General features: G+C 47.2%; 1 protein-coding gene across 1 annotated transcript; it reads left to right on the top strand.

Annotated features, from left to right (window-relative positions):
- Positions 1-435: 435 nt before the first annotated feature.
- Positions 436-12,349, top strand: LOC105494233 (coiled-coil domain containing 201). The gene is made up of 3 exons (XM_011762537.2): positions 436-522; positions 7,209-7,700; positions 10,562-12,349. Exons 1-3 carry the CDS (start codon positions 505-507, stop codon positions 10,646-10,648), a joined length of 597 nt encoding a protein of 198 aa, XP_011760839.2. The 5' UTR covers positions 436-504; the 3' UTR covers positions 10,649-12,349.
- The last annotated feature ends 344 nt before the right edge of the window (positions 12,350-12,693 follow it).

The following is a 12,693-nucleotide window of genomic DNA, read 5'->3' as shown; positions in this document are numbered from 1 at the left end:
GTTCTGAGCAGCTCAAGTTTCAGAAGCACTGAATGAAGGACTGGTAAGCAGTCTTCTGCAGAGAAACATAAATGGCTGTGGGTCCTCTCAGCTTTTCTTGATATGGAAATGTGTTTCTTTTTTTTCAGTTGCCTTGTGGATTGAGTTGGGGTGGTTATTGCCATTCCTTTAGGTTGTTGTGATGATGCACATCAAACAGTATTTGGCACAGGTGGCTTATTGCTGGGGGCTGGGCGGGGGGGCCACAAGTGCCCAGCCAGCCTTCACTTCCCGCAGGCTCAGGTGCACACAACAGAAACCAACAAGGGGAAAGCCTAGAGGGCAAGGAAAACCTGCCCCACACCTGCGCAATGGCGTGGCCATCAGGCTAACTCGGGCTCAAGTGGGCTGCTGCACACCTGCCTGGGCCTAAGTGGGGACACAGCAGGTATTTCTCGGCGCTGAGGGCCACAGGGTGAGCGCTACAACTGCCCACTTGGAAGCCAGCCCCAGAGGCAAAGCAGGATGGAGCCTGGGGTGCAGGTAGGTGGGGAGGCGTGCAGCCTGGGAATGAGATCTAGTTGAATACAGTAAGAGGTGGTAGGTGAGTAGGAAGAGAAGGCACACAAGGCTGCCTGAGCAAGAGGTTGGGTGAGGACTGGCTTTAGGCCTGGCCCTGTCCTGAGCTGGCACAAAGCTGTGGCCTGGTCCTGCCTGCCTGTGGGTTGGGCAGGCCAGGCACTAACACCCTGGGGGCCTCGGAAGCCTTGCCCAGAGTCTCCTCTTGATGCCCATGTCATGGCCTGCAAGAGAGATCTTCTGCCAGAGCCTCTGGGCCTCCACATCTCCCCAGCCTGGGCTCTGAGGCCCCAGGTGTGTCCCAGGCCCTCCAGGTTCCCCAGAGCCCATGCACAATCTCAGTGACATCAGGTGGGGTCAGGCATTGTCCTGAGACACTGGGCATTGGTTCTCCTCCATCTCCTGCGTTGGTCTGTCTCATGAGGCCTTTGGAACCTCAGCATTAAGAACCACGTTAGCCACAGCCCTTAGGGAAAGCCAGGCCACCAAGGGGACCAGCAGCCCCAGGGCACAGTGACAGGACACCTCATGCTCTAGATGCAAAAGGAAATGCCGTCCTGCAGAAGTAGATCACAATCCGACCTGAAGTTAAAACCTGTCCTTAGCACCCTGCGTTGCAAACAGCTCTGGAGCCTACAGCTCCACCTGCTGGATGGAGAAGTAACTCCTCTCCCAACCCAGCCGCCCTAGGCACCCCACTCCTAGTCTCCCTGTGTCTGGGCTTCTTCGTCAGAGAAGTAGGGATTCTTTTTCTATTTTTTATTTATAAATAGAAAATGCACGTGTAGGGTTTCAAAAGTGATCAAAAGTATAAGAGCATAAAGTTTCAAAAGCATAAAATGCACACTGACCGCTGCTGTCCTCCAGCCCTTTCCCCACCATAAGGAAATGTTGTTTTTAGCTGCTTCCAATATCCTTCTATAGAGTAACTCTCTAGAAGGGGACTTGGTGTCCAAATAGAATACTAACTTACAAATTCGAGTGCTACCAAATTGCCCTCCATAGAAGATGTTCCAGTTTCCCAATTGCCTTCCACAGAAGATGTTCCAGTTTCCTCTCTGTGTTATCTAAAGTTTTCATACTTCTAAATTTTTGAAGTCCAATAGATAAAAACAAATGGGAATTTGGTTTCATTTTGATCTGCATTTTTATTACTGAGAATGAGGTTCAGAATGTGTATACTGAAGGACCAGTTTCTATGAACTGTTAAGAAACTTTGTGGATTTATCCGTCAGGTTGTTGGATGTTTTTCTAAATAGGAAGATTCACTGCTTGTTTATCTTTTATAGAAATTGTGGTTCATCTTTTATCTTTGCATTGGTGTATCTTTTTTCTTTCCTTTTTTTTGCAGAAGTTTTTATAAGTTTATATGTAGTCCAATTCTTTTCTTTTATGGCCTCTATGTTGTGAGTCATAGCAAAGCCTTACATAAGTTTATAGATAATGCACTGCTAGTTCCTTCCAATACTGTTATGGCTTTCTTGTCTACATGTAAGTCTTTAATCCACTAAGAACCTGAATTTGTTTCAGATTTTTAAATTTTTTTTGGTTTTTTTTTTTTTCTGGTAATTTGTGAATTTTTAAAATCTTAGATTCCTTGTCATTTATTTTAGTGTAAGCCATGAGTTAGAGGGACTTGGCTTTGCTGTTATTGTTTTTTTCCTAAGTGGCCAACCAGCCAGAAAGAGCATGTGATGAAAGAGAACAAAAACACATTCTTATCATTTGAGATGTACCTTTTGCCAAATGACATCGTATGCATGTCTGGGTCATCTGTTCTGGGCATGTATTTATAAAACAATACTAAATGGTTTTCTCTGTAAGCTTTCAATATATTACAATATTTTATCAGAAAACATCAAATTATCAACATTTAATTACTGATTTTTAGATCACTTTTATACATAAGTTAGTTAAAAGTAGTTTCTGTTACTAAAAATATACTTGTATTACCTTGCAGTTTCTGTTTGATAAAAGTCCCAGTCTGTCTTCTCACCCCCATTTCTTAACTTTACTCTGAGATCTCGATCTCTTTTTTGAAGTTGAAGAATTTAAAGTCTTTCCAAGTGCTGATTATCCTCCAAGTAACAAGATAATCTTCTATGGGATTTTGATTTTTTTTTTTTTTTCTTCCCTGTGATCTAGCATGGGCTTAAAAAGGTGAATTAGTCTCAGTTACTGCTTTCTGTTTTTCTATATTTTTTTCCTAGGATTTCACTCTATGAATGTTGATGCTGTATTGTCTGTTGTAATCATAACAGCTATGCATTTTGTTTTTATTACACTATGCTTCCAGTTTTGGTCTTGTTTAGTGTATTTTGCCATAAATTCAACCTTTTCCAATATAAATATTGATGTCCACATTTTTTCATTTGGACTTCTATGGCATTATCTTTGCCCATAATTCTACTTTGAAGCTTTCTGCAGTACTTTGTCTTAGATATGTCTCACTGTATGCAATGTGTAGTTGGATTTTGCATTCTAATCCAATCTCAGTGTTTTAATAGGTGAATTTATTGTTTGCTTTTATTAACATGACAAATGTATTTGGCTTTTAGTTCTTTTAGCTTACCAAAGGAGTCATATCGATGGTAAATAAATACGTGAAAAGATGTTCAACTTCGTTACTCATTACAGAAATACAAATCAAAACCACTATGCAAGATGCTGCTCGTGCAAATGAGATGCCACTACTCGCCTGTCAGAAAACTTTTTTAAAAATTAAAACTTGGCAGTGCCAAATGTGGGTAAGAACATGGAGCAACTGCCGGCTGTGGTGGCTCACGCCTATAACACTTTGGGAGGCTGAGGCGGGTGGATCACCTGAGGTCAGGTGTTCAAGACAAGCCTGGCCAACATGGCAAAACCCTATCTCTAAAAACACAAAAATTAGCTGGGTGTGGTGGTGCATGCCTGTAATCTCAGCTATTCGGGAAGCTGGGGCAGGAGAATCGCTTGAACCCAAGAGGAGGAGGTTGCAGTGAGCCAAGATTATGACCACTGCACTCCAACCTGGGTGAGAAAGTGAGACTCTGTCTCAAAATAATAATAATAATAATAAAATGTGGAGCAACTAAACTGTAAAGCAGCAGTTTTTCAACTTGCCTGTACCATTGTTTCAACCCACCAGCAATGTAAGGGGTGCTGGTTGGTGGGATGGAAGCATGGTGCAGGCATGCTGGAAAGCAGCTTGGCAGTTTCTGATGCTGATTCATGCTCTGGAGTAAATCCTATCCTTCAGGTTATTCGGAGTTCACACAAATCCATTTTTAAGGGTTTTGCTGAAGGAAACAATGTACAAAATAAACATACCCCCAAGAGCGACACAGTAGAAGCTCTGTAAATGGTCATGATCAACTCATCATCCCAAAAGGAGGAGGCACTCCCTCCCTCCTTTCCAGCCAAGCCTGAGGGGTTTGGGATGTGAAACCAGACCTCCACAGAACAGTTGTTCCTGGGGAAGCCTTGGTTTCACCAACTCCAGTTCACACCTCATTGTTGCTGCTTCTGTTTCAAGCCAATAAACCTTCTGGGTTTGAGTATTTCCTTTGGTGACTTGACTACAATCATACTTACCTCATAAGAATGCTATAAGAAATCAATGAGAACAGATTTTAAATGTTCCAGCACACTGTACTGAATAGATGGTTCCAGGAAGAACCTTCCCTAGACCACATTTTTTTTCTAACCTCTTCTGCCCTGGCCTCATTCTAAGGCCTTGGTGGGAAGTTAAACACATAGCTCTTTCTATACTGTCTCATTATGCCACATCCAAATATTCTATTGTGCCTGTTTTGTTCACAAGAGTCAGTGGGAAATCATCAAAGATGTGGAAAACTATGTAACAACGTGTATTATGATTCCATTTATGCAGATGCCTAAGTTTTCTACTTTATATGTGGAATGCATGTATCATATTTGCTTACACGGAAATATGCTGGAAGGAGAGGTAACACGTTGCTAAAGGAAGCTACCTAGAGGGAGAAGGACTGGAGAAAGGTTAAGACTGGACTTTCAACTGGACTTTCTAGTATAAGTTGTTTGTTTCTATATTGTTTGACTTTAACAAGATGATTCGCGTAGAAAATGAGAGCTGTGTTTAAGTGCTGCAGCCCCTTCCCCTGAAAGCTGAGGGGAGGGTGGTTGAGGAAGGGTCCCCCAAGAGTGGATGCAAAAACCATGTCAGAGTGCTGGCTTTGAAGTATACAGAACTCATCTCTTGGGATGACGTCAGACTCTTTCCATTCTTTGTCCAGCTATCTGTGCTCTGAAGAGTGAGGGGAGCCCCGAGGCCTCACATTGGGGGTGAGGCGGGGGAAGTCACAGGCCAGGGACTCTGGCTTCTCCTTAAATGCAATTTTCACTATCTCTTCTATGTCAGCCAGTCCCTAAGATGGCCATCGGTGACCATCACAATTTGGTAGTCATACCTGTGTGGGGTTCTCCCACATTGAAGAAAACTGACTAGTGCAAGCAATAGGTTTAGCAGAAATGAAGGAGTGTGACTTCTGAAGTTCAGTGTGAGTTCTGAAGTTACAAACACATTGCAGCCTCCATGCTGTGTTCTTTTGGCCCACTCTCCCTGGAGGAGACTAGTTCTGTATCTGGAGGACACTCAACTAGCCCCTGGAGAGGCCAGGCAGAAATAAACTGCGGCCTCCCACCAATAGCTAGCACCAAATTGCAGGGCATGTGGGTAGTGAGCCACCTTGGCATAGACCCTCTGTCCCCAGTCAGGCCTTCAAATGAATGAAGCCAGTACCTCAATGAGAGCCTCATGGGAGACCCCAAGCCAGAACTGCCCAGAGAGGCTGCTCCCAAATTCCTGACCCATAGAAATTACAATTACAGATGTCTGGTGTTTCTTTTTGTTTGTTTTTGGTTTTTTTGTTTTTGTTATTTTTTGGTTTTTTTTGAGATGGAGTCTCTGTCGCCCAGGCTGGAGTGCAGTGGTGCAATCTCAGCCCACTGCAAGCTCTGCCTTCCAGGTTCACAGCAGTCTCCTGCCTCAGCCTCCTGAGTAGCTGGGACTACAGGCGCTCACCACCACGCCCGGCTACATTTTTGCATTTTTTTTTAGTAGAGACGGGTTTCACCGTGTTAGCGAGGATGGTCTCGATCTCCTGACCTCATGATCTGCCTGCTTCGACCTCCCAAAGTGCTAGAATTACAGGTGTGAGCCACGGCACCCAGATGTCTGTTTTAAGTCACTAAGTTTTGATGTATTTGTTACCCAGTAAATAACTAATAGACTTTCCCACCACTTTGGATGAATATTCCTAATCCATCTCAGGTTTAAAGCAAGTGCTCATCTATCTCTTTGTTCTAAGAGGAACTTAGCTCTCTATTACTTCACCATCATTAAAATGCTTTCTAGCTGTGCCGCCCCCAAAATTAACTACCACATAATCCTCTCTGTGCACAAATGCGTACAATAATTTAGCAAAGTGGTGATGTCCTTGAACTTATGACACAGGTGTCAGCCCGGGAAGAAGCCACAAGCCAGTCCTGAGCAGGCAGACTCCTAGGTGCAGTCCTCAGGCTTTTACCTTAGACTGGAGTGGACCTGTTTTCAGGAATGCTGATGTGCTTTTCTGAGTCTCTCCCAGGTACATTCTGCATTCTTGTGATTGCTGGCTCTGTCTTTTCTTTTAGAAAAGTTCCAGATTTTTCTACACCCTGAATGACAGTGGCTTCCTTAATAGATTTAGGATGTCATTGCCTGCAGCAGACATTGTAACTGGGCACTGTTACTCCTACTACCAAAAAATAAATGCAGGAAATTGTTCCATTCAAGTGGGATTAAACATAAAATGAAAAACCTGGTATTGCTTTGGCAGTTACCTCAATTGGTAGTAAATCAGCCAGATGTGCAGAGATGCCAGTTAGGAGCGTGCATGTGTGTCTGAGACACCGAGAGATCATTACAAAGCAATTGGACAACTCAATCTGCTGTCAGGTCACTTTGACATGGACAGACTTCAAGGGGCACTGCAGAGGCACATACCTTATGGTGAACACAAATGTGCTTGCCGGGTATAGTTCATCAGTATCTGAGAAAAGGGTGTGAGTGCAGGAGCATGATCCACTTAAGGCATTCTTTTGGAAGAAAACATTGACTGTGATGGAATTGCTACAGTCCCTCCTGGGGCTCGGGGTTGGGATGTTACCTCCAGGGCATATACCACCTACTGCGAGCCACCTGCCCAATGAGCTTCACCTGTTCATAAAAATACTACAATATCTGTCAGCAGTTTTACCTTTTTATGTTGTGAGTTGACAAGTCAGGATGATTTCATTGACAACGACTTACAGATTTTTCCTGTTGGAAAAAAATTTTTACCAGAATGTTATCTATGCTTCAATCCTGTTCTTGAAAAATACATCTCTGACGCTTACTGTTTTGACAATAATAACATCCATGAAAAGGCAAGCACAGAGGGGTGTGGTCTAGCCCTGTGCAGGGTTCCATCTCAGGGCCTGCAGTTCTGCCCCTGTGCTCTGCACACTCCCTTATCTGGGTGACAACTCAGGTCTGCCTCATGGGGCCGTCATACTCAAGTGAGAATGTGCCTGGGGTCAGAGTTTAATGCCTGTCTCAAGGCTCCCCACGACCTTCTAGGACTCAAAACTCTGTTTTTACTTTGCAGGATCCAGGATTGAGCTCCTCCGAGGATGACAGCCTCTTTCTAGCGACCAGCAGCCCCACCTTGAGAAAGCCCCTGAAACACAGCACCCCTGAGGAGGGAGCCCTGGGTGGGACCACAAGACCATCAGGAGGTGCCTCCTATCTCAGTGGGTCCCCAGTGCCTGCACACTTCTCTCAGGGCCTTGCATCCCATCCGGCAGGGGTCAGCCCTCCAGCCACTGTCAGGAAAAGGAGGCTTTCTACTATCTGGGCCTCCAAGGAGTCCAGCTTGGATCTCTCAGCTCCTGGGGAAGAGACGCCCACATCAGCCTCGTCAGCCCAGCAGCAGAAGCAGCAGAAGCAGAAGCAGAAGCAGAACCAGAAGCAGCTGCAGCAGCAGCAGCAGCAGCAAGAGTCCCTCCGGGCAAAGAGCTGGCATCAAAACCCTGGATTGCCTGGGATCCTGAATACAACTGGGAGGAAGAGACGAGACCCGAAGAAGCGGGCAGCTGCGGTATGCATTATCCCTGTCCCTGTCCCCATCCCTTACCCCCAGGAGTTCTGAGTCCCTGTGAAAGATTAGGAGAGGGGGCACTGCTTGGGCCATGGAGCGCTCAACACCCTCCTTCTCCCAATTAATGCTCCCATGACGTGGCACCAGGGGCCAACACACTCATACTCTGCACATGAGGTCACCTGGGACAGGACCAAGGTCGTCCAGCCTTTCTGACACCTGCTGCTGCCCTGTCCCAAGATAGCTTTCGGCTCTGAGGGCCCCTGCGACTGATGCTGCCTGTGGTGAACGTAAGCTTCCTGGCCTCGTGGTCTGGCATCCACACCCAGGCTGCCACTGGCTGACTGCTTTGTCATTGCTCTTTAGCTCACAGGAGTCTGGGTGGTGACTCTTTCAGCTTTGGGGGCTTTGCAGACATATCGGGGTGACAGGGAAGGCCTGATATGTCATTTTGTTACAGAGTAGCAGAAAACAGCCTACTCTAGTGAAACTCTGCCTCGCTGTGCTGAGTCTCTGGGCATCTTCCTATGCTTTGAAGAGGGAGCTGTTAACATTCCTGGAGCACTTCTGCATTTCTAAGGCCCTGGGTAGGGTGGCTCTGGTGTCTTCCCGGGGGCCACTGTGACAGGGATGTCCCACCTTCACCATAGCCAGGTTTGTAGGCCCTTGCCACAGCTGGAGAACTAGCAGGGCACACACTGTCCGAGACCCACTTTTGTCTCTCAGAGGCCATCCTCTTCCTTTGCTGATTGGAGATGCTGTGAAGCTCAAATGACCCAATGAGAAGATGATTGCAAGGGCTCTGATCCCCAGGGTAGCAGGCAGTTGGGAGGTGCGCTGGCCCTCTCCTGGCAGAATTCTGCCTCCTCGCCCAGTTGCTGGTTTAGCCTCTGACCTCGTTCTGGTAGCTTCCTGAGAAGGGGCACTTTTCCGGCCAGCAGGCTGGGAGCCCTTTCTCAGAACCGGAAGGCCCTGTGTGCCCCTGTCCCCGACTCCCACCTGCCCAAGCCTCTCCAGGTCCCTTTTGTGGTTCTTGGTGGTGCTGGGTTTCATTTTGGAGTGAGTAGTCTTGCCTCAGGTGCTGGACACTCCCTGGGCCCGTCTGATTCCGTGAGACCTTCCCATACTTTTCCTTCCTAACCTCGGGCTCTGTATTCTTTCTCTGTCTGTGATCCTCTGCAGTTGGATGTTGGACATCCTGATTAATTCTCCGAGTTTGTTTTCGATTTGCTATTTAGCCCTTTCTTCTACTTTTTAGGAGAGTTGCTCAGTTCTATCTTCCAAAGTTACTGCGTGGTGATGTGATTTTCTGGGGTATCTTCCTCGCCGCACTCCCCCACGTTCTTTACCCTGGCTTGCTTGCTGTCCTCTCTCACCTTCTGAGGGTGCTGATTTTGCAGTGGATTTTTCCAGCCTCTCTTCCATGCCCTGCTGTCCTGTGGCTGTGCCTGGCTGCTGCCTCCCGATTTGGAGAGGCCATCACGGGGCTGGGTGGGAGTTGATGGAAAGTCCCGACTTCTGAGTGGGAACTGTCCACCAAGGGCCACCCGGGGGTTAACTGCTTCTTCACTGCACCGTATCTGCCACCTCTTGCTAGTCAGCATCCTCATGCTGCCAGGGGAGGTGGGACTGGCTGGGGTATTCTGGGAGCTGAAGGTAAGAAGGGGTCTGAAGGTCTCACCATGGGTAGAGCTTGTGGGGAACAACAACTCACGTGGAACCCATGTTGTGGATGCTCCCGATGGAGCATCCCAGCTGCCCCCAGCTGAGCCTGGATCCCCACGAGGCCCCTCTCTGTATGATCAGAGGTTATTGCTTCTTCCTCAGTCGCTGTGACAAACTGAGTTTCTGGGAGTCCAGACAGGCAGTGCCTGTACCACACAGCCCTCTGAGAGCCTCAGCTCTCAGCAGCCTCCCTGGAGGTCACCCTCTGTGGACGGACATGAGCGCTGGGCACCAGGAAGGCAGCCCCCACCGCGGGGGGCGGGGGGCACTGGGAATTCACTGGTCCTCCTACCAGATGATCACCTGATCTTGCAGACCCCAGCCTGGCCCTCTCTGCCGGCCAGCAGTAGTGTTTGGAGCCTTGGCCACTCCATCTCTGCTCCAGGATGCCCCCTGGTGGCTTCTACTGGCTTGGGCTCAGGCCTTCAGCTCTTACAGCTGGCCCTCTGGAGGCTCCTCTCATTCCTTATTCTCAGTCCCGTGGGTTTGCTTCTGTCTTACACTTTGGGGGCATTAGAAAGATGCTGACCACTGACCCACGGTGGGGCTGCCATTGTTGACCAGTGGACCCCAGTCACACTCCATGTGATCTGGCTCAGTCATCCGAAATCCCCAGGTTCCAGTCTCTACTCCATCCTGGCATTGTGTTTAGTGTCAGGAGTTTACCCATCCTCGTCTTCCCTGTGCTGAATTGGGGAGGCCTCCTTTGTTCCCTGTGCAGCTGCCCTAAGCACCCTCCTAGAAGAGGGGGCTCCGGAGAGCACAGTTACAAAATGCCATCTAGACTGACCTATGCACCTGCTCCCATGCAGGCTTGTCTACTCCATGCTCGCAGCCTGTCTGCCCCATCCCTGGCACTTTTTGTTCCTGTCCCCTCCTTTGTCAGACACCTCATCTGTACCTTACCCCATTCATCTATACACTCATCTGTCTCCACACCAAGCGTGGGCCCTCTGGGTGGCACAGTACCCCATATGAAGTATGTTTGAAGCACATAAGCAGAATTATATAGGGTTGGCTGGGCCAGCTGCAGACCTTGAGCAGGCATTTATTTTCTAAAGCACATTTTGCAGCAGAAGAGCTTGTCTCCAGTAAAGATGAATGCTGCTATGGGGTGATGCCTTTCCTTTAAACAGATGGAGCGAGTGCGACAGTGGGAGATCTACGTGCTTCAGAACATCGAGGAAGCCACCCAGCACGAGCTCACCATCGAAGACGACTGAGTGCTTGGTGCCAGGACAGGAAGGCAGGGTGCTCCAGAGCTGCCTGCCTCGGGCTGGCTTAATCGTCCACATGGTGCCCTCCTTGGGCTGGCCCCCACTGTTGCTGCCCTTCTCCGTAGGGTGAGAAGAATGGGTTTGAGAAGATCCTGTTACTTAGATTATAAATGTGTTTGTGGGAGGCACTGACATTGAGGAGGGTCAGCAGAGGTGGCAGGTTAAAGAAGACAGAGCTCTGCACGGTGTATAACTTGAGCCCTGGGTTTTCTACTGCCCAGTTCTAGCCTTGGGGACAACTCTCTGCTTGTCTGAGCCTCAGCTTCCTTACCTGAAACATGAGGAAACCCCATCCCAGACTGATGAAAAGAGTGTGGAACTGATGTCTAGGCGATGGCAGCCGTAGCCACTCAGCCCTCTCAGGAAAGAGTTGGGCCAATGCCCTGTGAGCATATTTGGGATAGCAGGATTGAAGGCCCGAGGCAGGAACTGGAAAGTAAATCTCTGCACTGGATGGTGGGTTTCCAGCCCTATGGTCACGGTGGTCTCATTGGAGCACCAATGGTGAGGGACGTATGTTTCCTTCCCTTATGTGGAGAGGGACCAGGTTTTGAGAGGAGGGGAGTGCCCATAGTCCCACCCATGGAGGGTACCTACCTCTTTCCTCAATAGGCTGTAGGAGAAACCAGACTATGGGATCCCAGGATGTTTGTAGATAAAGACAAGCTCAGGGGAACTCAGAGGCTAGTCCACCCACACTGCATGGATGGGAAGGCTTCAGGAGTCACCACACCTGGTATCAGGGGCAGGGTAGGTATTCTAGTGAGCCTGAAATGCTACTCTAGGAAAGCCCCGAAACCGTAATTCTCACCTGGAAGGCATTCTGGAAATCTGAGGATGCTGGCTGTGCTTGTTTTAGTGTGTGGGGCTAGAGGAACTTAACCTCTAGCAGTTGCATGGGCCAACCCCCTACACTCTCCCTCTCCAATGCTTGCTCCCTGCTTAACATCAGGGTCCCACCCAAGTGATCAGTAATATGAAGGTAATACATATTGTAAGGAAGAAGAAAGAGATGTCCAGGCAGCTTCAGTTTAACACAAAGCCAGCATCAAATCTCCCAAGTACAGGCATCTTAGCAAGACCTGTTTGTGTGGACATGTTATGGTTACTAAATACAGAGTTAGTGTTTATTCATATAAATGTTTGCATCCTCCACTCTAAAATGTTTGCTTTTTTCTTCCTAAAAAGAATGTATACATTTCCAGCCTAGTCCAACACTGCCTCCCTTCAAATGTGTGGCAGGTGGGCTGGCATTTAGAGTCAAAGTGAGAAGGGGGCAACCCTTAGATGAAATCTCAGACTGGCTTAAAAGATGGGACATAATAGATTCTAAGGGCATGTGAGGTCTAGGATGTTCAGTTTTAAGAGACGGGTGAAAAGTTTAGATCTGCAATGTGGGTAGAAAATATTCCTGATCAATAATTGGGTTCTCCCTGGAAACACCCACATTTCTTTGGAGGTTTCCAACAGAGAATGAGATTCTTCACAGGAGGGATTAGATATAGTGGCTGCAATTAGATAGTAACTTCACATTTCATTGGATGTTCTATATGAGTGATAAAAATTTATTTACTGTGTAGTGTGTTTAAACATTTCTAAGTTTTATGAACTAGTTTACTTTTTTCTTTTTTTATAACTATTATAGACTTTTGGGTTATAAAATTATTCATTTAAAAAATGTTTATTTTATAAATAGTACAAAGAAGCAGAAAAAAAAACTGCCTATAATTGCACACCATAGAGATACATGCATCAGAGTAATTCTTTACAGTCTTTACTATTAAAAATAAACTGTTTTCATGAGAACTATTCCCGTGGTCTGTGTTTGATGCAAAGTGATTCAGGCATGTAGTCATGTGAATTCTATCTCGTTTTTCAAAGAATGAAATTCAAATTCAAAATGAGACCCTGGAGGAAGAAAAATAATGTGAGTGACTCTGGGGAAGTGTGTCCTTGAAAGATGGGGAATTACCAGCACTCAGAAGAATGTT

The sequence above is a fragment of the Macaca nemestrina genome, chromosome 4 (assembly GCF_043159975.1).
Source record: "Macaca nemestrina isolate mMacNem1 chromosome 4, mMacNem.hap1, whole genome shotgun sequence".
NCBI lineage: Eukaryota > Metazoa > Chordata > Mammalia > Primates > Cercopithecidae > Macaca > Macaca nemestrina.
The sequence above is the reverse complement of the archived record's forward strand: the minus strand, read 5'-3'. Positions and strand labels throughout refer to the sequence as shown.